The sequence below is a fragment of the Danio aesculapii genome, chromosome 1, assembly GCF_903798145.1.
Source record: "Danio aesculapii chromosome 1, fDanAes4.1, whole genome shotgun sequence".
NCBI classification, from domain to species: Eukaryota; Metazoa; Chordata; class Actinopteri; order Cypriniformes; family Danionidae; genus Danio; species Danio aesculapii.
In genome coordinates this window covers 6966496-6993695 of record NC_079435.1, presented here as the reverse complement: position 1 = coordinate 6993695, position 27200 = coordinate 6966496, and the positions used below count along the sequence as shown (strand labels likewise).

General features: G+C 35.5%; 2 protein-coding genes across 2 annotated transcripts; both read right to left on the bottom strand.

Annotated features, from left to right (window-relative positions):
- Nucleotides 1-117: 117 nt before the first annotated feature.
- fam161a (FAM161 centrosomal protein A) lies at nucleotides 118-11373 on the bottom strand. Its single transcript, XM_056456491.1, has 7 exons — nucleotides 11221-11373; nucleotides 9690-9952; nucleotides 5999-7249; nucleotides 3778-3945; nucleotides 1994-2093; nucleotides 1735-1892; nucleotides 118-1002 (listed from the first exon to the last, which is right to left on the bottom strand). The coding sequence occupies exons 1-7, from the start codon at nucleotides 11371-11373 to the stop codon at nucleotides 684-686; spliced, it is 2412 nt and encodes an 803-aa protein (XP_056312466.1). The 3' UTR covers nucleotides 118-683.
- Nucleotides 11374-13664: 2291 nt separating this feature from the next.
- cct4 (chaperonin containing TCP1, subunit 4 (delta)) lies at nucleotides 13665-27197 on the bottom strand. Its single transcript, XM_056456446.1, has 13 exons — nucleotides 26907-27197; nucleotides 25377-25429; nucleotides 25157-25246; nucleotides 23494-23602; nucleotides 21877-22141; nucleotides 20364-20496; nucleotides 20117-20256; nucleotides 19330-19426; nucleotides 19124-19234; nucleotides 17710-17840; nucleotides 16466-16700; nucleotides 15143-15256; nucleotides 13665-13799 (listed from the first exon to the last, which is right to left on the bottom strand). Exons 1-13 carry the CDS (start codon nucleotides 27013-27015, stop codon nucleotides 13785-13787), a joined length of 1602 nt encoding a protein of 533 aa, XP_056312421.1. The 5' UTR covers nucleotides 27016-27197; the 3' UTR covers nucleotides 13665-13784.
- Between the last annotated feature and the right edge of the window lie 3 nt (nucleotides 27198-27200).

Here is a 27200-nt window from a genome sequence, read left to right as displayed (position 1 = left end):
TGCATTCCCACTCATACAAACACAGTCTTTTGATTGGTATTACATGTCATAAAACATAGTTTTTGGCTCTTTTAAAAATATATCTGATGAGTTGATATACATTTATATTTACATATCTGATATATTCATTACTGTGTATGAAGTGAATGCCATGCAAACACGTCGAGGTCACATTCTGCCTCAAACAAAAAGAGAAATAAGTAGTTATATTTATACTATATTAATTACATTTATTTATAATTAGATTATACACTTTTGTTTTAAAGATTTGCTGCATTCCAGGATGATAATACAGAACATTTCCAACCTAAGTATGTTAATCATGTTTATATTAAACTTTTGAGGGTTGTGCTAATTATCACTGGTTTCAATAGTGACCACTAGTTTATTTTTCCTTATTATAGCTATATATAGGATTTTATTATTTAATATAGTCCAATGCTCTAAATACTTCTATTATTATCACATGTGACCTGGCATAACAGATTTATGACATTCACTTTATTAAAGATGCCTTAATAACAACTTGCTATTGAGGTTTTGCTTGGTTTAAGAACATAAATGACTTAAAAATATGCCAAAAAAAGCTGATGATATATTTAAGAAAATACCAGTGTTCTCCACTAGGGGCATTTCTGTTTCTCATCACTTTTCTGATCTTCTCATTTGTCTTTATCAGCTAACTAATTAACGCTACCTGTTCTGCTCCTGTTGCTATGATCACTTCTGTCACTACCCTTGCTGCTCTGACTGTGCCTCCTGATGATTTCATCATCCTCATGACGGTCATCATCATCATCATCAAATTCCATCTCATCATCATCATCATCATCATCCTTTTCCTCATCCCCGTAGTCATGATGTTCGCTGTGTTTCGGCTCCTCGTCTCCATCTACGAGTCCTGCCTCCATGTCATGGTCGTACTCCTCATAATCATCCGGATAATCATCGAGAAGAGAATCCTGCAAGTCTGGAAGATCCTCATCATCTTCAAGACTGTTTCTATCATGGAGGAAGGAAAGAAAACAGTTCAGGCACCCAAAGCTGAGATTTTCACTTAGGAGCAGTTTATGCAACATTATTTCCAATTATAGATTGAACACTCTTTGTGTTTTGGCTGATCATTTATAAAATAAAAGCAATCTATGGGCCTGAAAAAAGGTTTCAAAGGGCATGTTTTTGGAAATATTACCATTAGAAATTTTGTCAAATTAATGCATGTGCACAGGTGAGTTGCTTTTCTATACAAAGTCAACTGAAAACTACTAGGCTGGTATGAATACTATAATGCCTTTAGTCATTTTGTGGATCTGTGTGCATGGAGAACAATATCGCTGACTGTACATGAAGCTTTTTGGGGTTTTTTAGGCCAATTAAATGCTTAATTAAGATAATTAGGCAATTAAGGTTTATTAGGCAAGTCATTTGACAACATTGGATTGTTCTGTAGCCAATCGAGTAAAATGATTTCTTAAGGGGGCTAATAATAATGACTTGTTAAAATAATTAAATAAAACATTTATAAACTGCTTTTATTCCAGTCAAACTAAAAGGAATTAGACTTTCTCAAGAAAAAAAAATATTAGAAAATACTGTGAATGTTTCCTTGCTCTGTTAAACATTACTTGGAAAATACTTCACAGGAAAGCTAATAAATACGCCACCAAAATAGTTTTCAAATGTACACAAAAGGGATTTTTTTGACTTGCTGGCTTATCTGTGGATCATTCGTACCTGTATGTGGGTGGAGTCATGCTGTCAGAGTGGGCAGGGCTTGGGGTCAGTCTGTTTTCTAAGCCCTTTGGAGCTTTACTGCTGATAAAGGATTCACTCAGACCACATCCATGCAACGTGGAAGAGTAGAGCTTTTCTGCAGCTTTCTTAGCGTTCATCTGAAAAAAGCAAGTGACAGCTTTATATTATCAACCAAATTTGATATTTTTGAGATGCTCCATCTCTCCTAAAGAAAATAAATTAAATATAATGTGCCTACCTGTGCTACTTGCTCCAGTAATAAAGGTCTTCCCTTTACTCTTTTCTGGATTTCTCTCATCTCGTCCTGATACTCTCTCTGTCTCTGGAGATCTTGTTTTCTGTTCAGAAGCAAATATACAGTGCACAGCATAAATACGTACACCGTCTTTTGCAAATTAAACATTTTATCAATTTCTTTGTGAATATAGACAGTATAGTTTGGTGCATTTAAATGAAAGATTTATATTAAACAGTTATATTAAGTAAAATCAATTTGAACTACGACATACTTTTTGTGTTTCTCTTGCTTGTTCTTCCTTTAATATAATTTATTTAATTTTAATTTCATTAGCAAATTCATTGGAGTGTACAATTTTTTATTGTATTTTATCTTTTTTAACTGTATAATTGTGTGTATATGTATATATGTGTGTATATATATATATATATATATATATATATGGTACACCCTAATAAATTTGCTAGTGAATATATATGAAAAAATTATAGTAACGAAGGAACAATTAAGAGAAACATAAAAAGTATGTTGTAGTTCGAATTGATTTTAAGGAAAATAACTGTATATATATATATATATATATATATATATATATATATATATATATATATATATATATATATATATATATTGTAAATTAAGAGGCGCATATATGTAATGTGTATATATATGTATATAATAACCTTGGCTCTAGGGGTCAAACAACAAAAAATAAGGACAAGGTGGTTGGTGTGATTCTAGAGTCATATTTAAGTTTCAGTAGTCATGTCAAAGCAGTAACTAAATCAGCATACTATCATCTTAAAAAACATTGCAAGAATTAGATTGTTTGTTTCCAGTGTAGATTTAGAGAAACTTGTTCTTGGTTTTATGACCAGCAGGGTGGATTACAGTAATAGACTCCTCACTGGCCTTCTCAAAAACATAGTCAGACAGTTCCAGCTCATCCAGAACGCTTAGAATCCTTTCTGACCAAAACAAGAAAATCAGAGCACATCACACCTGTCCTCAGGTCTTTACACTGGCTCCCAGTTACATTAAGAATAGACTTTAAAGTATTATTACTGGTCTATAAATCACTAAATGGCCTAGGAACATTACAGTTATGCTCACTGAATAAAAACCTAACAGATCACTCAGATCATTAGGATGAAGTAAATTAGAAACTCCAAGGGTTCAAAGCAGGGTGAATCAGCCTTCAGCTACTGCGTTCTCCACTGCTGGAATCAGCTTCCAGAAATGATCAGATGTGCTCTAACATTAGCAACACACAATACAAGACTGAAAACACATCTGTTTAGCTGTGCCTTTACTGAATGAGCACTGTGCCAAGTCCGACAGATCGCATTATTGTCTTTTTTTTTCTTATTCATTCTTTTATAACCTGTTTTAACACATTTTTAATCATTTTTATTCTTTATGGTTTTTATTTTCTTATACTTGCTTCGTTTATTCCTGTTTATGTAAAGCACTTTGAATTACCATTGTGTATGAAATGTGCTGTATAAAAAAAACTTGCCTTGCCTTACAGTGACCTTGAGTTTCTTGAAAGGCAATTTAAATAAAATGTGTTATTATTATCAATTTTTGCACTGTGATAAGGTAGGTTTTCGATTAGTTTCAGTTTTGGCACAGACTAAAATAGCATCCTATTAAAAGTGTTCATTTTAAAGAGAGATCTGTACTCATTTATGCAGAGCACTGTACATTACATGCATAAAAAAGTGGTTCAGAAAAGTGTGTGTGTTTCATGTAGCTTGAAAAATCAAGTTAAATTGGCTTACCTGAACTCTTTTAGTTTGTTGGGGGATGTCTGGGCCAGGGTTACATGTGGATCGTTGGCCTGGGCTCGCTTTGTGACCAGCTTCTGCAGCCTCTTCTCTCTCTGTTTTTGCTTCTCCCTCCATTTCTCCTCCTCCTCTTCTGCTTTCTTTCTGTGCTCGAGAACTTTTCTACTCGTATAGGAGTAAAAAGCTGTCAGAAGTGAATCTTTGGAGGAGAGATGGCACTAATGGGATGGCATTATAGGGTAGGACCTGCAGGATCAGGGTTACAGAACACTTGATGCTGCCTTCAAGTCATGTCACAATGATTGCATTTACAGCAGTGTTTCTCAACCACGTATCTGGAGGGCCACCAGCTCTGCACATTTTCCATGTCTCCTTAAGCAAACACACCTGATTCAGATCATCAGCTCATTAGCAGACACTGAAAGACCTGTAATTGGTGAGAGATAAAGGAGATATCCAAAGCATGCAGTGTTGGTGGGCCTCCTGGAAAGTGGTTGAGAAACACAGATTTAGAGGATAAGCAAAACTCAATGCAATTTCAATGTTAGTGCTAATGTTGCCTCCATAATGATGAGCACCCAACTGCAGTGCTCAAGGGGAAGCAAATTAAAGGGATTCTGTCATCATTTAATCATCATCCACTTGTTCCAAACCTGAAAACACAAATGAAGATATACTGCAGAATGTTGGAAAAAAGCAGCCATTGACTTCTACTGTTTTTTGTTCCCAAATTGTTACTATAGACATCAATGGGTTTCAGCTTTCTTCAAAATGTATTCCCTATGTGTTTAACAGAATAAAGCTTATAAAGGTTCGGTACTGCTTGAGGGTACGTAAACATGTCTTTTCAATCCTCTGAGACCTTTGTTCATCTTCTGAACACAAATAAATATTTTTTTTAAATATAATTTTGGGGGTTTTCACCTTTAATGGACAGGACAGTCGAGAGCATTGACAGGGAAGTGTGGGGAACAGAGAGAGGGAAAGGATAAGCACAAGACCCTGAGTCGGGAATCAAACTCAGGTCACCACAAGCACCAGAGTGCATGTGTCGACGCACTAACCACCACACCACTGGCGGCGACTCAAATTAAGATATTTTAGATGAAATCAGAGAGCTCTCTTGTCCTCCATAGACAGCAAAGGTACTGAGATTTTCAAAACCCAGAAAAGGAAGCAAAACCTTTGTCAAAACTTTCCACGTGACTTTAGTGGTTCAAGAATATTTTGCTTGGCTTTGTTCGCCAATGTCTTCCTTGTCAGATTATGGTGTGTGTTTACTATGGGCAATATGGTGCTTGCATGTTACACTGCTGGTCTTTATGGCACTACGTCGTATTGGTCGTAGCAAATGTGCACAATGGTCTGTCACGGAATGAAAGACAAAGTTGTTTTTACAGCTTTTTGATACACAAAAGTGTTCATGGAGCTTTGTATAATTAAACTTTGCTTTCACAATGTTTTTGGTTGCTTTTCTGAACTTTGAACGTCTCCCTGGCTGTCTTTTGAGGATGAAAGAGCTCTCGGATTTCAACTAAAATATCTTAATTTGTGTTCAGAAAATGAGCGAAGGTCTCAAGGGATTGGATTGACATGAGGGTCGGTAATTAATAACAGAATTTTCATTTTTGGGTGAGCATGAAACAGGAGTTAAGATTGTCTTTTTTTGTGGAAACGATTGTCTTTTGGTCCTGAAATGAGAAAAAATATGTAGGGTGGTGCATGATTTTGTCCTTTGGGAACCGACTGGATTGTTGGAAGATGGGTGTTGCTCACAAAATGAAAAATAATTTACGAATGGATGAAGGCAGAGCAGAAATGAGTCGTTCCCTGATAGCTCCATCCCTAAAGAAATTCCATGTGAACAGAAGTGAAGAAAAGTCGTTTTGAGGGGGAAAGGAAGGTTGTGCCTTTTGATTAAAGATTCTAAGGGCACATTAATTTTTACTAAATAATGAAGTGCACAGATAAGTTGTTTATAACGAGAACTTCTATAAACACAGAAAAAAAAGAAGAGTATATTTGTATTCCACTTTAATGTGATTCCTGGAGAATGAGAACTTGAAGGCAGCAGGAGGATTCAGGAGCATCCATAAGAGTGCATACCACAGCTCAGGTTTTCACACAGGATCAGCAGTCTTGTACTGCTAATGGAGTTACTAAGGGAAGCAGGGAATCATTTAGGGTTTAAAGTAGAGTTTGGTCTCACAGTTACCTCACAGCTTCTTGGCGTTTCTTAGCAGCATCAGTAATCTTGGCAGACAAACATTCCTGGCTTCCGGAAAGCGAGGAGCAAAGAGAAGATGAAGGCGTCCTGGGCGAAAGGACAGGCGTGTTCACAAATGGCCAGCGTGATGGTTTTGGGCTCTGTATTTCTGCTTGGATTTCCGCCATGATGCGTTCTTTGTGCGATGTGATGTTAGCCGTGCGCAGTTGAAAAGGTTCGCATGATGTGACAGGCATCACCTCTTTACGTTTTGCTAGCTGCTTCCGAAACCTCCTGTAGCTGGCGTCGAAATCTGGCACTTCAGCGTTGATTTTGGGCTGGTGTGTCTCTTCTGCGTCTTTAACGATGATCTTTTGAGTTTGTTTTTCGCTGAGCTGGCGCGCAAGCATGCTAGGAGGTATGGATGCAGCGTGAAGCATCTCTCTTGCCCGCATCTGCATTTTAATGGCCCTGTAGAGTTCCTCCTCTTTCTGTCGCTCGCCCAACGTGGCCTCCTTCACCGCCTTTGGGATGGGTTTGGCTTTGAACGGGCACTTCCTTCTCTCCTCTTCCTCTTTGTTACGCTGAAGTGTTTGCTCGCGTAGCTTGGCGTCCTTCTGTTCTTTCTTCAACCGTTCGCGCTCCAAGAAGCGGAAGGGTTTCTGTGAGATGTGTAGACGCTGCTGTTCAAACTCTAGATGGAGTCTTCTTCGTTCTTCACTACGCTCCTGCAGATCTTCATACAAAGGGAGGCGTACATGGGCAGGAATGGGACTGGCACGAAATTTCTTCTGGCACTCGCTGAGCTCTTCCAGCTGCCGTCGGAGATCTGCATTCTCTTGCTCGATCTCAGATCGCGATTTTACACCCTTCTTGCGCCATTCTGCCTCTCGAACAGTCATCTGGAAAGGCTTCGGGACTGTCACTCTCGGATGCCAATCCTCATGTTGCTTGTGTTTTTTCACCCGCTGACTTCTAATCCTCACTTTGGGTTTGCTAATGCCCTGGCAGTCCTCTGGTAGACTCTGCACTGAGGAGGACATGGGGTGCCGGTGAGGTGGAGAAAGCTTATTGACGCTGAAGTCCTGCCACATGTTTTTGATGTGCTCTTTCGGTGAGATAAGAAGGCCTTTCTCTGTGTTGCGATCTCCTTGGCCTTCTTCGTCAGACAAATCAGATGGATCTGAGGCCTGTCGTAACTCTAGAGCAGACTGGGCTTTTTTCAGACCACCGGTTATCACTGGACTTCCTTGTTGGGATCTGTGTAATTGAGATTTTATTTACTTTTAATTTCAAAGTTTAAGGAATGTTTTCCGTTATACCAGAAGTGCCTAAAATTGGTCCTGGAAGACCGGTGTCCTGCAGATTTAAGCTCCAACTTGCCTCAACACACCTGCACTGATGGTTCTAGAAAGCCTAGTAAAGCCGCAGTCACACTGGACTTTTCCCCCCATAGACTTCCATTCATACGCACGCGAATGTGTCAGATTGAAAACGCAAGCTTGTGCGACAAGTTTCGCAGTTCGTTGCGTTGCAAAGTTTAAGCTTGGTGAACTCTGACTTGCGAAATCGCATCACGTGACTGCATGAGACCAATCGAAGATCAAAACATGACCTCTCTGGACAGAAATCTAAAATATGGACCAATCGCCCACTTTTTAAAATGTCTAATCATCTTGTTTAATCCTGTCCCTTTTCGCATTGCCATACGACAGAATTTTGCATGCTCAAACTCTATTGTGACTGCAGCATAAGAACTTGATTAGCTAGCGCAGGTGCGTCAGATTGGGATTGGAACTAAACTTTGCAGGACACTGGCCCTCTAGGACCGAGTTTGGGGACCCCTGCGTTATATACTACCGTTCAAAAGTATTTTTTTCATAATTTCATAAATGATTACCTTCATTCATTAAAACATGTTAAATTAATCAAAAGTGATAGTAAAGACTTCGGTGATGTGACAAAAGCTGGTCTTTCCATTAATAAGAGTTGGGTTTAATGAGTTACTATTTACTGTAATTAAACTACTTTGCCACTGATAATTGTAAATAAGTAAGGGATTACTGTTAACTTTTAGGTTAATTAATTAAAGGTACTTGTAATGTACTTTCCTTGTAGAAATCAAATCAAAACTGAGAAACTGTATTTTTTTGTAATGCAAACATAGTTAACTATAATTCTGTTTTTCAACTAAAGATAGTTCAATTTGAGGCGACACGACGGCTCAGTGGTTAGCACTGTCACCTCTCAGTAAGAAGGCCGCTGGTTTGAGTCCCGGCTGGGTCAGTTGGCATTCCTGTGTGGAGTTTGCATGTTCTCCCCATGTTGGCGTGGATTTCCTCCGGGTGCTCCAGAGGAAACCCCAACGTTCCAAAGACATGCGCCATAGGACAATTGATTAAACTAAATTGGCCGCAGTGTATAAATGTGAATGTGAGAGTGTATGGTTGTTTCCCAGTGCTGGGTTGCAGTTAGAATGAAATGTACTTTCATTATAGAAATCAATTCAGAAAAACTGAGAAATTTTATTTTTTTTCGTAATGCAAATATCGTTAACTGTATAATTCTGTATTTTCAACTAAAGATAGTTACATTTGTCAATCATGCTTAAAAAACAATGAACTGAGTAAGAAATTAGTTTTGACACCATTAACCTTTGACTTTCAAACGTTTTGTTTGTAAACTAAATTTCATGTTTGTTATTTAAATGCTTCACTTTTCATTTTGTAAAAGTTTGACTCAGATTTAATTTCCCATTGTCTACGCATTGAGATTTATAGGAATTTTAAGTAGTATTGAGTCAATTATTTAATGAGTAATCAAAGAATTTTTCAGATATAGTAATAGAAATGTAATTTAAATACAATGAGTTTTAATGAAGCAAATAATAATGTGTAGGCAAATTAATAACTTTTTTGAAGAAACTGCTACTATTTGAACAATCTAAATGAAAGAAAGTCCTTAATTTTCACAAAAATACTGAGCGGCATCAATCTTTTTCAACATGTTTGATAATAAGAAATGTATCTTGAGCAGTAAAACAGCATTATAATGATTTCTTTTTTTCATAATTACTTTTTAGGGGTTTTCACCTTTAATTGATAGGACGGTAGAGAGTATTGACAGGAAAGTATGGGGAGCAGAGAGAGGGGAAGGATCAGCATAGGACCACGAGGCAGGAATCAAACTCAGGTAGCCGTGAGCACAAGAGTGCATGTGTTGACGCACTAACCAATACACCACTGGTGCCGACATTATAATGATATCTGAAAGATCACGTGACACTGAAGACTTTCCGAAAATTCAGCATTGCATCACAGGAATAAATTCATTCATTAATTTTCCTTTGACTTAGTCTCTTTATTCATCAGAGGTCACCACAGCGGAATGAACCGCCAACTTATCCAGCATATGTTTTCCACAGCGGATGCGCTTCCAGCTGCAACCCAGTACTGGGAAACATCCATACACACTCATTCACACACAGACACTACGGCCAATTTAGTTTGCAAACTCCATGCCATCTAACCCAGCCGGGACTCGAACCAGCGACCTTCTTGCTGTGAGGTGACAGTGCTAACCACTAAGCCACCGTGTCGCCCCAGGAATAAATTATAATGTAAAATATATTCAAATATATAACAAATATAAAACATTTAACATTTCACTTATTGTTGTGTTTATTTATAAATAAACTCACAGGTTGGCCCGGTCAGTGTTGTCCACAGCAGTCGCTCCTTTAAGGTCCAGTTTTTTGCGATACATTAGTTCGAGTTCAGCCATTGTTTGGAGATGAGCTGTTTTCAGCTGTTCTAGTTTACGGTAGTACTCCTGGTTTGAGAAGTAAAACTCCCTGAGGTCGATGCGATCGCCCGTCACACGGTAGTCTTTGATAAGCAGAGCATTGCTGTCTTTGGCAGGAGGGTCATCAGCCACCAATTCAGATCCAGAGTCATACTCCATCTGTTAAAATGCACACAATGATGACAGGCTGATTTGTTAACATACATCCAAACAGGTTAAAATGCCAGTGGATAACTGTAGGTTTGATATTATTAAAGACACAGTAAGACCAAAAATGTACTCAATGTTGACTTGTTACAAACCAGTTTGACTTTCTTTCTTCTGTTGAACACAAAAGATATTTTGAAAAATGCTGAAAACATGCAACTATTGACTTCCATAGTAGTAAAAACAAATACTAAGGAAGTCAATGCTTACTATTTTCCAACATCCTTCAAAATATCTTCTTTTGTGATCTTAAAAACAAACTCAGATTGGTTTGGAACAATGGAAGGTTGAGTAAATGATGGCCGAAGTTACATTTTGGGGTGAACTATCCCTTTATATATTGTTTAGTACTATGTCTTTCTTTTAAATGTATTAAATAAAAGCATATTAGGCACCTTCCTAGTCAGTGCAATTCTTTAAGAAGCCTTGACTGAGAAAACAGTACTGTTACAGATGTGTTTATACAAAGAAATCAAGGAGTGCTGGTTGAGAGTTGAGAACCCTGTGTTTTTATACGTCACACTCTTCTATAGTGAAATTCAAGTCTGAACAACATTTATGTGCGGTCAGTAACTTAGTTGTGTGTGCAACATGAGAAGACTGTGTGTGTGTGTGTGTGTGTGTGTGTAATCTGTTAATCTGCAGGTCTGTGTCGTCTAGGTCTGTGTCAGCTTTAGGGCCAGATGGCAGATTGTGTTCTCCATTCATACAGGAAATTGTCTCAGTTATTCACCATACTGGGCATGTAATCAACACTATATTACTCTACATCTTTATGGTACTAAATAAGGTAATATATTGCAGAATAAGAGAAAAAAATGCATTTCTTTATCATTTTAACCTGAAGGTTTATTTAGCTATATTTAGTACACCCATGCAAACACAGCGAAGCCTATTGATTTGTCCTATTGATGTCCTTAATGTTTTGAAATTAGCAAAACATGCTTTTTCACCGAGTTACACAACAATAAGTTAAAACAAAATAATGTTTCCCCTTCATCATTTAAATGGACGTTTAACCATTTTTAGTCTATCAGGTTAACCAAACGTAACAAGTCACACAAGTCATCGCATCAGTTACTCCTCAAAATCCCGTTTCAATCCAGAACACAAATTACATTTTCATTAATGTACTAACTTTTTTACACGTTAAACATCACAATCAACGTTTAAAATGACTTTAAAACTATATTTATTGCGGTTTAATAGCTTTTAGTCACCTCTTTTTCATAGTGCCTGTTGTCCGTGATCGCGGCCGCATGCGGCAGTGTTCGCTCCCGTTCGTACTGAGCTAACGGCACTTTGGTTTGCGGGTCTACCGGGGTCTTCAAACAGGAGGTCACCAAGACATTCGTGCGGTGAGATTTCTTCATGTCTGCCTCTCTTTCCAAACCGGTATATTTAATATAAACGAAACGAATGACTGACTGACTTCTTCCCTGACCCGTAACGGGAGCGCGTCACCTTGACGACCGCGTAGCGTCGGGGGCGCTAATCTGCGGGAGCGCGCATCTGAAAGAACTCAGAAGGATGTAAACATTTCTCTCCGTTCTTAACCCTGCTGTTGTGTTAAAAGTCTATGTACATCATTAGCACTTCGGGTAAAAAAACGACACGCCTTCACTAAACCTGTTAAATAAATCAGATTTCAATCTTCAAACTGCTGTTAAACGACGAAACTACCTCGTATTCAACACAAACTCTGAATGTCTAGTTTTCCCCCAAATGTGGAGTATTTCTTCAATGTTTAGTCAGTGGGCAACACTCGTTTCTGACTAAAGGGTAAAATTTAGTATGCTAAATGACACCTGGATAAGCGTACAATGTTTTTAGCAAGATAGCTGTTTCTGCAGGTTTCACCAAGTTAAATTTAAGACTTTTAAAGAAATTTTTAAGACCATTATGAATGAAATTTTAGACTCATAAAGGGTTAAAGGCTAAAGAATTTTTCAAATTGCCCAGATGGAAATTCATCCATCAAGTATATATATATATATATATATATATATATATATATATATATAATACACACACACACATATTATATATATATATATATATATATATATATATATATATATATATATATATATATATATACACACACGCATTATATATATATATATATATACACACACGCATTATATATATATATATATACACACACGCATATATATATAATGCGTGTGTATATATATATATATATATATATATATATATATATATATATACACACACACGCATTATATATATATATATATATATATATATATATATATATATATATATATATATAAAATACATATATATATATATATATATATATATATATATATATAAAATACAAATATATATATATATATATATATATAAAATACAATACATTTAATAATACTATAAATTAAAATAAAAAAATTATATGTTAGATATTTCTTAGCAAAATATTTTAAATACTGTGTAAAAACAAGCAAGCTCTACTTGTAATTGTACCCATACACCTAAAAAAAAAAAAAATTAACAAATGTTTTAAAAACTATAATAAACTAAGTCTGTGCACAACAATCTGTTCAGGTCGGTGTCCTCAGCAGTAAATACATGGAGCACTTTTAAACAAATGTTATTGTAAAGAGAATAATTAAACCATTATGATAAAGAGTTAACGTTTTATTGAGATGATTGTTGGTGATTGTATAGGTTTTGGCCAGATTGGGGATAAAGACTTAAGGCCCAAAATTTAGATTTTGGCATTTAAGACATTTTAACACTTTAAGACCCCGTGTATTCCCTGTGTGTGTGTTGAAGTGTGAATGTGTGTAGATACTGTGGTATATCTGGGTGGTCAAAATGGACCACTGTTGTACTATTTTTTTTCTAATGTTGGAGTCAATTTAGAAAATAAATAAATAAATCACAAAACTTCAAGACAAAAAAAAGCATTGTATAGGGTTTTTAGGCTGTTAAAATGGTACCTACATTTTCCATGACTAGCGTTTATGTTAAGTATTAATTTCCAGTTGCTTTTTAAACAAACATTGAAATAAATAAATATATTTAAAGAATGTATCTAGCTAGCTGTAAATGGCACTCCTGGACAATTCCACTTGCCATGCCCTCAAAAAATGATGATTAAAGATATTTGAATTAAATAAAACAGTTTATCACACCATTAAAGTCAGCCATGTCCTAAAATATCAGCCTGCAATTTTAATGCTACAAGATTTCCTGTCATTAATAAAAAATTATACATTCCTTAAAATTTACATTTACCAAAATGTATAAACGCAACAATTAATAATGCATATCCTCATATCAAAAAAAGCTTTTTTTAAATCTTGAGTTTAGAAACATGTACTTTTAAAGTTAAAAGCAGAACAAATACTGGTTTAAACTGCTGGAAAAGGAAATACAATTTTACCAAATTAGATTAGAACATTTTAGTTCATTTCTATAATCAAAACACAGGTTGTTGATTAGAAGAGTGAGCGTCCAGCTCTTGATTTCAGACTTTCTCAGGCCTCAGAGAGATGCTCTATTCTGATCAGATAAGGTGATTAGCTAATAAGATTAAACAGACATGCAGAGATTCACCGACCACAGCAAACTGCATGTCAATAAACCTAACAAAAACAAAACCGTGTGCAGAAATAACACCAAAGACAAGACATACAGTGTCAAAAAAACATGTTTAATTAAATTACTCCAGGTAACATCTACAGACAGCGACAGATCAGTTGGTCTTATCGGGGTGCCGGCGTGGGGATTGGATCTTCCTTCACTAATCACTTTATCGTGTGTTCACCTGCAGAACAAATGACATGGCATTAATGGCTGGACAATTACAGATAACATCAGTGCTAATTTAAAGGTCCTTTAAGATAAGATACTACAGCCATTTTCATCATTTCACACTGGAGTAAAGGAAACAAACAAATACACTTGTTTCAATAAAAAACAAATGTAAATTCAGAAATGCAAATCAGCAAATAATTAAATGCATAAAGCATCTTTTGCATAATGAAACATGACCCCCCCCCCCCTTTTTAATTTGTGAAAATGTATTTTGAATGATGATAATAATACACATTATTTGTAACTTGCTTTTCTTAAATAAAAAGTGCTACAGTAAAAATGAGACAAAGCAGTATAAAATACACTGTCAATTAAAAACAAACAAATGTTTCTTAGTCAACTTTTTGAAGTGATCTTAAGAGTCAGATATAAAAAATTACTCTGTCAAATCATTTCAGGTGATTAAAATGCATCTCAGAAATTAAATTGTGTCCTTAAAGGTGTCATTACTGAGTCAAATTACTTATAACAGCATCATTTATATTGAATATGATTTATTATCATCATTTATATTTAATATAGTATTCTGCTAGTGTTTGCTTTGGCGTTTTCATGGTTAATTATCGTGATCTCCCGATTGCAACAGAGAAATACTGGGAAATCTCTAGACTGATGGCATTTCATGCCGTTCAGCCTTCTAATCTTAAAATGTGAGCAAAATTTTCACATTACTTTAGACATTATGCTAGAGAACCATTCAAACACTAGCTCTAAAGTGACATTTGTGAAGTAGCAATGGTTCCTGCTGTTCTGACGTCAGCTGCAGATGTGAATAAATGGCGGAAAAAAATAGTTCCTCATACAAAAGGATTTGAGACGTTCCATGATTTATTTTCTTTATTATACACATGAATATGCCGTCAAACTGTTGTATAAATGCAATATCACACTCATAGCAGTGTGATATGGCTAGTATATGGTCACTGGTGGGACACCAAGGCACTCAACCTGCAGCCTCGAGTCAATGCACGCCTTCCACCAGTGCCGATATACAGCCATATTGCACTGCTACTCATGTGAGATAGATAGATAGATATATATATATATATATATATATATATATATATATATATATATATATATATATATATATATATATATATATATATATATATATATATATATATATATATATATATATATATATATATATACACACACACACACACACACACACACACACACACGTGTTTGAACAGTTTAAACTTAAGGAACTATGAAAATACAAGTTCAATATGTTACCATTTGTTGTTTTATTAAACTAGCGCTCATCAGATGTAATGTGTGACTCACCAGATCGTCGATCTTGAGGATGCTGCGGACCGTTTCAGTGGCGAGGGTCAGAGCGCTGATTGAGACCAGCAGAGGCTGAACCACCAGCTCCTCCAGGATGTTGGAAATGCCACCCTGAGAGACAAAAACACTCATCAGACACTCATATTTCTGTCGGGATGCGCTACACTTCCTGATAAACTGTGGGCCTTTTTTCTTCTATAATAAATGAGTTGCGCCTCAGAAGACGACACACAATGAACTCACGGTGGCTTTTGGAGGCGTGAGACGCTCAAGACAGTTCTGGAGGTAATAATATAATAACAATAAATAATCCTGAACCACTGTGATGACAGACTTTGGCTGAAGGCTTTTAGAAAGAGCAAAACAACATTTCAGATGTTTTACAAAATGCTCTTTTGTCCATAGTGTCCATTTTGACACATCAGAACTCTCTGGTGCTGGATAAACATGATTGGCTAGCATCTGCACTAGTATTTGCATAAAGCAATCTGATTGAATGATGCCTCTATTGGCTGCAATGGATACAACGTCACTTGATGGGCCCAAAATTCACTTCTGCAACACTTGATGTCACTTCATTTCAAAATCAATGAGAAGCCCAGTGTGAACAAGGCATTATTGTCCAATTAAACTGATTTTGAACACAATATGTTGTAACTTGTCAGTGAACTAAGACTCCGTGTAGTTAATACTGCTCGATCTGAAGCATGTGCTGGAGATTTACTAGAACCGACTGTACAGATAAAATAGACAGGAATGAATAATAATAATAATAATAATAATAATAATTTGCCTTTGTTTAGTCAATGAGAAGCGTCAACGCTGAACAGGACATTTATGTCCAATTAAATCGATTTTAAACAACATTTTAGCTTGTCAGCGAACTATGACTTTGTAGTAAATACTGCTCCATCTGAAAGCATGTGCTGGAGGTTTACTAACTGGGTTTACTAAATAAAATACATGTGAAAATAAAAATAAAATGAATTCGCTTTCGATTATTCGGCCAGCTCCAATCCGTTTGTTAAGTGTGACGTCACATGAAGTAGCTTCTGGGTCCAAGTGCCATATCAAACTGTATGGCGAGCCTCATCAAATGGTAACAATAAACATTTATGTATGTACGTAAAGATTTATTACATTCAAAAATCGATCACTATATATTTAAATTTCCATGTCTAATATCAGATGGCCGGAAAGTGATTATTATTTTTTTATAATATTGGTGTCTGTGATGCAGCAAGTCCAGATACTGTTGTGTACACCACAATTTAACAACTTAACAAGCCGATTTGCAAATCTACTTGTTTAAAGCATCACCTTGCGGACGTTGATCCCGGCTGTTGTCTCCCCCTGAGCGTGTCTGTTGCGCAGCTCCGTGACAGTGGAGATGGGATTGAGACCAGCGTTCTCAGCCAGCGTGGAGGGAATGATCTCGAGGGCATCGGCGTACGCTCGCACACAGTATGCCTCCATCCCACCCAGACTGCGGGCGTATTCGGCCAACCGCAGCGCCAGCTCGATTTCTGGGGCTCCACCGCCAGCAATCAAAGCTCTGCAGATAAACAACAGATAACTTAGCAAAACACTGACAGAAAGAGTTTATTGAATCAAAGAAGTGTTTTTTTAACTGGCCTTTAAAATTACCAGTTTGTAAAATCAGGTGTCAACTTATATGCCTTATATAGGTAGTTTAGCTATATTTCACTTAATATTTCATGTCTTTTATATACTATCATCCTTATTTTGTTGTATATTTCTGCACAGCACTTTGGCTCACTTCTGTTTTTTTAAAGTGCTCTATAAATCAAGTCTGAATTATAAAAAAGGAAATCTGGTAACAGCTAAATAATGATTATTTATGAAGAATTACTGTTGCAATATAGACAAAAAAAGAAATTAGGGAACAAAGGAACGGAAAAAAAGGCAAAAAAATTAAAGCGACCTATCTGGATTTATGGTTTTTAGTCAAAAATTCTGTATGTTTTAAGTTAGTAAACCACCAATGACATTTCTTCCAAATTTAAAATAAGAATCACATTTAGATTACTACTTTTAAAGAATAGAAAAGTGCTGTTTTCAGAGAACAATACCAATATTGGAACTTCAGAGGTATAAAAACATAACACAATCAAATAAAAATAATTCAAAACAAATGAAAAAAGTTTTTTGACCTATTGTTATCTAAAAAAAAAACATTTTTTGTTTTAAATTGGGAAGAAATGTTAATTTTTTAATGTATGTTTATATAATCCCCATTATATATAGTTTGTTTATATTATGCTTTCATATACCCATAGCAGTGACAAAAACGCAAGACATTACACAACATTTTTAAATATATGCACATTCGAGAACCGTTTCAGAAATGCAATGAAAAAGCATTTAGATGTACACAAGTTTAGTGCAATTCAGACATGGAATAAACGCATTTTCACCCACAAAAACAACACTATGATTTCTAAATAAGTTTTTAAAAAATCCACTTCTTATATGCAAGTAAAACAACCAGTAAGAATGTATGAAAACTCAGTATTAAAAAGAAAGCAAGTGTTTTTTGTTACCTCTTCTTGACCAGGCAGCGGATAACACAGAGAGCATCATGGATGGAGCGCTCTGCCTCCTCAATCACCAGTTTGTTGGAGCCACGCACTACAATACTGACCGTCTTTCCAGGACTTGCACATCCTGTGATCTGCAAACACAAACCAAACACTGCCGTAATCTGGAGAATGCATCTTTAAATTATGTATGCATGTATATTTTAATGCCATATCAGAAGCATTGGCTGTATTCATGGCAATACTTGTACTGATATTCAATATATCATTTACATTTATAACTTAATAATCATCCACTACTCATAATTATTTCTTAATAATAATCCACTGTACAAAAAAAACAAACAAACAACGATACTGATAAAAATAAATAAGATATCCAGTCATGCGAGATCTTTCAATTTCATCAGTGATAAATATTGTACAATTCCTCCTGAATACACCTTTAAGCATTTCTCTTCAAATATTTAATGAATAAAAACATTCAAATACAATTCAAAAATATTCATTCTATTCAAATATGTTTCGCATCTTTAAGAGAGTTTGGAATTTAATGCCATATATTTAGCTATTTCATGGCAAAATCAGAACAAATTTACAACATTTTATATTAAATATTACATTTATTACATTATATAGTACATATTACATTATATAGTACATATTATATTAAATATTACATTATATAGTACATATTATATTAAATATTACATTATATAGTACATTTTATATTAAATATTACATTATATAGTACATTTTATATTAAATATAGTACATTTTATATTAAATATTACATTATATAGTACATTTTATATTAAATATAGTACATTTTATATTAAATATTACATTATATAGTACATTTTATATTAAATATTACATTATATAGTACATTTTATATTAAATATTACATTATATAGTACATTTTATATTAAACATTACATTATATAGTACATTTTATATTAAATATTACATTATATAGTACATTTTATATTAAATATTACATTATATAGTACATTTTATATTAAATATTACATTATATAGTACATTTTATATTAAATATAGTACATTTTATATTAAATATTACATTATATAGTACATTTTATATTAAAGGATCCACATTTACAAATCTCCCGATAAAAATCGCTGTCTGATAACACTTTGCTTTGCTTTGCTTTCTATTGCAATATTGACATTTTGGGGGAATTTCTCCTTTAAATAACTGTCCATGAGTAAGCCCAATACGGCTTCTTGTGTAAACGACCTCATCACATCTTGAGTAAAAAAAAAAACAGTTTGATTTTCTTCCTACTACTGGCTGGATTTGAAAAAGCTTATTTTTCATTTTGCCTCTTTAATTAATTTGTATTCATTAGTAATATTGTATTAGTAAGTAATATTGTAGTTTATAAAAAAATACCTTCACTAGTTTTCCGGATCCATCCAGGCTGACCTCTTCTACTAGCTCTGCGCTCCCCAGCATCTCTGGAGTGAACTGGTCAATATGAGCTATGGGTTTGGTGCCAATAGTCTGAGGAGAAACACTCAATGTGAAGCCTCTTCAGAACGTGTGTCAGAAATCAGACACAATGCATGTTATGTTTTGATGACAGTGCTGTTTGATACCTTGCAGATGAACTCAATCTCCTCCCGCTCGATGTCTTTGACCACCATGATTTTCATCTTGTTGAGGAAGTGGAGGGCCAGATCACTCAGAGCATCTCTGAAAGACAAACAAACATGCTGAGCACGGCTAACAGATGCTTTATGCCAACTGAGAGATATGACAGAGAGAATTGTCACATTTCTGAGAATAAGGTAAAGATTCTTTTCAAGCTTATCTTTTTTTTCCAAGAGGAAACTGGTTTATAAATACTGGAGATCTTGCATTTTAGACTTCTTTAAATACTTCAGTGATGGTTTGGGCTATAATATGATGGCGTTCCCTAGGCCCAATACTTGTGCTAGATGGGCGCGCGTCACTGACAAGGACTACAGAACCATTCTGGAGGACCATGTGCACCCAATGGTTCAAACATTGTGTCCTGAAGGCGGTGCCATGTATCAAGATGATAATGCACCAATACACAGTAAGACTGGTAACAAGAGTGGTTTGATGAACATGAAAATTAAGTTGAACATCTCCCATGGCCTGTCCAGTCACCAGACCTAAACATTATTGAGCCACTTTGTTTTGGAGGAGCCAAAAACACTTTACCATCATCATGTAGTGACCTGGCCACTATTCTGTAAGAAGATGCCTAAGATGAATTGATGGTGTACTGGCTGCAAAAGGAGGTCCTAGACTATAATAGTGAATTATTGTGGTCGAAAACCAGCCGTTTCAGTTTCATTGTCCAACCCCTGGAGGTTTGATAATCCTGCGATGGATGTTTGTGCTGTTTTTTTGTACCTCAGGATGGACTTCTGGATGAGCAGCACAGTGCAGCCGGCTTTCTTCACCTGTTTGACCAGGTTGAGGATGTAAGCTCTCTCCTCACGCAGCACACGGTCCATCTGAGCGTAGTCTGACACCACGATCTGATTGTCCATCTGTCCCAACATCAACGGCACATATTACAATTAAACATGATCTTAAAGACCAATGCACTGTACAGACTAAAAGAGAGTGAGAGAAAAAAAAATAAACACAGTCATACATCAGTTTTGGGAGGGGACAGACAGAACTGGATGAGGCCGATCTTGGCTTTCTCTACACGGGACACTCCAGTGCTCGCCACCCTCTGAGTCAAAACCATCCCATCCACCAGCTCACAGTCATCAATGGTGCCTCTGCAAACAAACACACAAAATAAATAAATAAATAAAAATACACTTGTAGAAACACTCTTTACGCCTCTCTCTCAAAAACAAACAAAACCATCCCTTACTCTAGAATTTAATTCTCCGAGCGCTAACAGCTCCTTTGTATAACTGGCACTGGTGTGTATTGCCTCTTCGTGTTGATTTGCTGATTGTCTCCTCAATTGTAAGTCACTTTGGACAAAAGCGTTTGGCAAATGACTAAATGTAAATGTAAATACAGCTTCTTTCTGCAACCTCTTACTCCCTTACAACCATCAACAAGACAAGCAACTTCCATCATCATCTTTAACACTTTTTTTTTTTGCTGTCAAATGCATTTGGATTTTAGGAGGCGTGATTGTTATTCTTATACAAATATTACAAATTCCCTAACTTTTAATGTCTGAAATGTCAGAATTTTCATAACCAGTGAGAACCCTTCAGGACTAAATAGTTTGTCTTTAACTTTCCAGGTTTTGAATGTTAAAGGGCACCTATGATGCAAAATTACCTTTAGGAAGCTGTTTGGACAGAACTATGTGTAGGTTTGGCGTCAACAATCATATTGGACTGATATAAACACTAAAAGTCTCTAAATTTAAATTCCTGATGTTAAAAAAAAAAATACAAATCCCAGTGATTTTGAGGCCCACAGCAATGTGACGTAAGAGTGTGGTTTTCCCCAGCCACCGAATTGATTGAGAGGCTTGTATTAACATGTCATGCATAGTCCACAGAACAGGATTTGCAAAGAAACTGGGATTAAAAGATCTGTTCCAAATGTCTGTGATCAGCTGCACCTCAAGAATAAATTTCACAAGTTTAAAACGTTTTAACACACAGCCTGTTTGTTATGAAGACAGTAAAAATCACTATGCATTTCATAATAGCTGAAATCCCTAAAGTTAAATACAAGAAACAACAATAATCGAGAGCAAAGTTATCATGTATGTGTGAGTACGGCGAACTTTGCAATGGCAATTGTGTGCGACTCATCCTTGCAGAAAGGTTTGAATAAACTCCAGCACAAATACATCAAATAACCTTTCTTGGTATTTTTGACTCATAAACTGAATCTTTGCTTCATCGCTGTTTGTATCTGTCACTGACGGCTGTTTATCTGATGTAATGCAGTAGAAGCAGACATACACTTGGGAACGGTGGGCGGGGAAAACCAGTTCATTTGCATTTAAAGGCACAGGTTACAAATACAGCTACACTTTGCTCTGAGGCCAAAATGGGCATGTTCTGCATTGTATAATAAACAATCTGATGGGTATTTTGAGCTGAAACTTTACGGACACATTCTGGAGACACCACACCTCACGTCTTGTAAAATTGGAGCCCCTTCAATAATTTGTATCTCACCCGAGTTTCTTGACCACGTTGATGTCTCTGAGGTCGACGCTGGTGGCGGTGGCAGGGTCGATGACTTTCATGACGGCATCTACACTCATGGGCGCGAGCAGACTGGAGTTCTGAGACACCACCTTAGAGCAGAGCGAGGTGGAGGCACTGTTCAGGAGACTCTCCCGGTCACTGAGCAGCAGCGGTGTACTGATGGACGTCAGGACCTCCACGCCTTTATCCACAGCCTTCTGGAAGGACTCGGAAATGATGGTCGGGTGGATCCCTGCCAGGACAAACAGATCATGTCCATTCTGATATCATAAACATCATTATAGCCAGGGTCTGATGGAATCGGTAAACATGTTTTGTTATTTCTGTGCATCATTTTTGCTTCATTTAATTTTTAGGGGGGATTTTACCTTTACTTGATAGAACAGTAGAAGGCATAAGACCTCAAGCTGGAAATCGAACTCGGGTCACCATGACCTGATATGTCGGCACACTTAACCACTAGGCTATTGGATATTGGGAATACAGTAACTAAAAACTTGAAAACATGAAATAAAAATTTTATCTTTTGTACAAGTATTACAATTAAAATCCAATTAGATCCACTTGTTTGGTAAACAAAGCAAGTCTCTTATATAATACACCTTCTAAAAGACAGAAAATATGACTTTACAAACTGTATTGTACATAAATCATATAAATACTTGCTTATCAGTTAATAAAATGACTGAAATTACTATAAAAACTGAATAAATATACATTAACGCAAGTAAATAAATATACTCGATGGGCTAAGAATAAAATAAATTAATAAATCAGCAGACTTCTGTGTGAACCTACATTATAGCCTAGTTTACATGCAAATTTCATCCAAAACTAAGAGGAATTTGACAATTACTAACCGATTGGAATTAAAATGTAATTTCTTTGGGATTAAATGTTGACTTATTTAATAATGCTTTAATATGTTTTATTAAGATGCAAATTATTCTGGATTGTAATTTTATAAAAACTCTTTTTGGAATTAAATGATGAAGCATTATTCAATTTAATGTCGTAATTAGCTGCTTTCAGACACAAACCGTTCTTTGTTTTCAAATAGCATATATAATTTTGTCTTTGTGTGTTAACGTAACATCATAAATATTTATAATAAACACAAACATGTTACTAATGTAACACAAACATGTAACAAACTATTACTAATTCTATTGGGACAAAGTAACTCCTCCCCTTAATAAAAAAACAGCCAATAAATAGCATTTTGCTTATCACAGCTCTGCCAATGAGAGTGGTTAAGCTCAAGCGCATCAAATGAAAAGCAAATGAGAAGCTTCTTGAAGGGGGTGGGGTTTATCAGATACTAGAGAGCATTTGATTGGTCAGAAGATTTGATGAGAAACTGAAGTACGAGGTGACTTAAGAAAAAAAGTTGATCCATTTATGTGGAAGTGACAAACTGCAATCTTTGAATGGTTATATCCTCGAAAAGCAAATGGTCACTATTTTGAAGCACACTAGCTTATTGACATCCTTAAGACTAACATACTGACAGTAACAATAAAAAAACATTATCTTAATTTCACAAGACTTTTAAACATGCACTTAAACACAACTAAAGCTTACCTTTCTGTAGCAGTTTAGCGCAGGCATCCAGAAGAGCTCCAGCAATCACCACCACAGATGTAGTGCCATCACCAGCCTCGATATCTTGAGCTTTAGACAGCTCCACCATCTGAAACACATGCAGATACATCCTATTACAATCCAGACTTCATCCTGCACATATACCGTGAGAATCAATCAGAATTTGATTCAGTTCTTGAGAGTCAAGATTCATAACAAAAGCACTGCTCTCACAACTGAGGTGACTTCTTTTTGTACAACTTCATTACTCCTAATGTCAGTATAAAATGTAAATTTGCAATGTTTAATTTGCTAGTGCACCTTGTCATTTTTTGATGCACAATTAATCCATTGTAAATGTTTGTTTTAGTAATCTTCAATAAAAGTCTAAGCATTTGCTTCTGTGTTTGGATTGGCCAATTCTCTGATGTCAGACGCTTCAGCCACAATATTCTTAGCCACGCACCTCTTACAGTTAGTTTGCTATGAGCGAATGACGCACAGAAAGATAGCACCGCCCCCGAATCAATATTCCTTGTCAGTTGACAGTACATCAACATATTGAAATGTTTTTTTTACTTCCGGTTAAAACAGATTTTATTTTGCCTTTATTTCTATACAGTATTTTTATATTTTCATCTAATTTTTTTTGAAAAACTGCCTTTATTTACGGTATATTTACATTCCTCTTGTAGTGTTTTTGTAATCTGTATGGACCTAGGGTGTGAGTAACAATTTAAATTCTCTGTATGTCTGTACATGAGGCAGGTTTGACATTTGATATATACAGTTGAAGTCAGAATTATTAGCCCCCCTGAATTATTACCCCCCTGTTTATTTTTTTCCCCAATTTCTGTTTAACGGAGAGATTTCTTCAACACATTTCTAAACATAATAATTTTAATAACTAATTTCTAATAACTGATTTTTTTTATCTTTGTCATGATGACAGTAAATAATATTTGACTAGATATTTTACAAGACACTTCTATACAGCTTAATGTGACATTTAAAGACTTAACTAGGCTAATTATGTTAACTAGGCAGGTTAGGGTAATTAGGCAAGTTATTGTATAACGATGATTTGTTCTGTAGACTATAGAGAAAAAAGAATTAGCTTAAAGGGGCTAATAATTTTGACCTTAAAATGGGTTTTAAAAAATTATTAACTGCTTTTATTCTAGCTGAAATAAAACAAATAAGACTTTCTCCAGAAGAAAAAATATTATCAGACATACTGTGAAAATTTCCTTGCTCTGGTAAACATAATTTAGGAAATAATTAAAAATAAAATTTAATAAAAATTTCAAAGAGGGGCTAACACAGACTTCAACTGTGTGTGTGTGTGTGTGTGAGATATCTATCTATCTATCTATCTCTCTCTCTCTCTCTCTCTCTCTCTCTCTCTCTATATATATATATATATATATATACACACACACATACATTCTTTTTTTATACAAAGTGACAAAGTATACAAAGTGACTTTTTTTATACAAAAATGAACTTTCAAATACAAGCTCTGTAGAAAGTCTAACAATGTCAATCAAAACAAAATATTCAGGTTATATTTATATACATTATATATATATATATATATATATATATATATATATATATATATATATATATATGCGCTAAAAAAACAACTGTTAATAATTACCATTTTGGCTGCGGGATGCAGCACCTGCATCTGTTTGAGGATTGTTGCTCCATCATTAGTGATGGTGACGTCTCCTTTCCCATCCTGGATCTGCAGAGATCCATTACATTCACTCAGTAAAGCACAGACAATACAGTCACTAATATACAACAACGTCAAATGAAGCATAAAACTTAGATATGAGATTTATACAAATGAGAAAATCGACCGGCAAACATACCATTTTATCCATGCCCTTAGGGCCAAGGCTTGTTCTGATGGCATCTGCGACAGCTGTCAATCAAAAGAAAGGATCAATCATCATCAATGAATCCTCACTTGCTGACACGGTTGCATTCATAATACAGTGCATTATCTAAGACGTCATTTTCTCTGTGTTACAGTATATTATATAGCAAAAATCTTGATAGCAAATTAAAAGAGAATTATCAAAGTGAAGCCCCGAAATACTGTTTGGTCACCGTACATCTTTAAGAATTGAAAGATAACATGAGTTATTGGCAAAAAATACAAACTACAAAATTTCTATATATATATATTCCCCAACATATGTACTAATATTTGTTGTGCTAATAACAGGTGTTCTAATATTTGGACTGACTTTTTTGTTATAGTTTCCATTTTTAACTTTGGCACTGACTTAAATGACTGACTGATATGCATAAATATAATATTGTAAAGAGTCCTATAAAAAATATTAATTTAAAACGGAGATCTTTGAGGGGTTTTGTGCTTTATATATATTTATGCTGTGTAATGCATTTATAAAATTTATTATTTTTATTAATTTAGTTTAAGAAGCCTCATTTTCCTTAACAGAAATTGGTGAGATAAACATTTTAAAATTACACAAATATGTATCAATAGCGTACATTACTTTATGGTGTAATGTTACCATTACACGCCGTAAAGAAGACCACACCTTATATAGACTCAAGCGAATTTGCATTGTGATAACCAGATTTTGTTTCACATCCAATACCAAAAACAGTCACTTCTGCAAAAATCTAAATACTCTTTATTAGAGATACCGCCATGTTTATGACAACATAGCACCTTTTTGGCCTCACTCTTCCGTTACACCGTCATGAGTTACACCAGTAAAATAAAATAAATCCCTTTCAGTGTTTTACAGTAAAATAAAATAAATCCCTCTCAGTGTTTTACAATAAACATTCCTCCTGAAGAGCCAGATTTCTTTCCTTTCTCACTAGTCTAATGTATTTGCACAAATATATTATTGTAAAGTGACCTAAAGCAAATATTAATTTAAAACAGAGATGTGTGAGGGGGTTTTATTTGCTTTAAACACATTTACGCTTGTCACTTTATATAAAATGTATTTATTTTGTATTCATTTAGTTTTAAAAGCCTCATTTTCCTTAACAGAAATTGGAGAGATGAATATTTTTAAATTACACTTATAACAATTAAACGAATATGTATCTATAACGTCCGTTACTTTTTGGTGTAACGTTACCGTTACATGTGTTGTCATAAAGAAGACCACACCTTATATAGACTCAAGCGATTGTGACAACCAGATTATGTTTCACATCTAATACCAAAAACAGTCTCTTCTGCAAACATTAAAATATTCTTTATTACAGACACCACTATGTTTATGACGATATAGCACTTTTAATGGGCTCGCGCTTCCGTTACACTGTCATGAGGTACACCAGTAATATAAAAATACCTGTCAGTGTTTTTACAATAAACATTCCTTCTGAAGGGCCAGATTTCTCACCTTTCCCGGCGTTGATGTTGCTGTAGCGGATCTGGGCGGGTTTGTCCCGGTCCACATACGCGCTTCCTTTGTTTTTGATCCCGCTTGCAGCCGCGACGGCTTCAGGCATGGCTGCTAATATTTATATGTTTTTAATCCGCGGAGATCACAGACGCAGATGGACGGTTCCCGGTGTTTCTAGCACGTCTGTCCGGTACGGATGGCCTCAGATAACGATCCGCTCCGAAAACCTCACACAGAACCTTCCAGAACCACCGGTCGCGACGGGAACAGAGAAAGGACCCACGTGGCGCG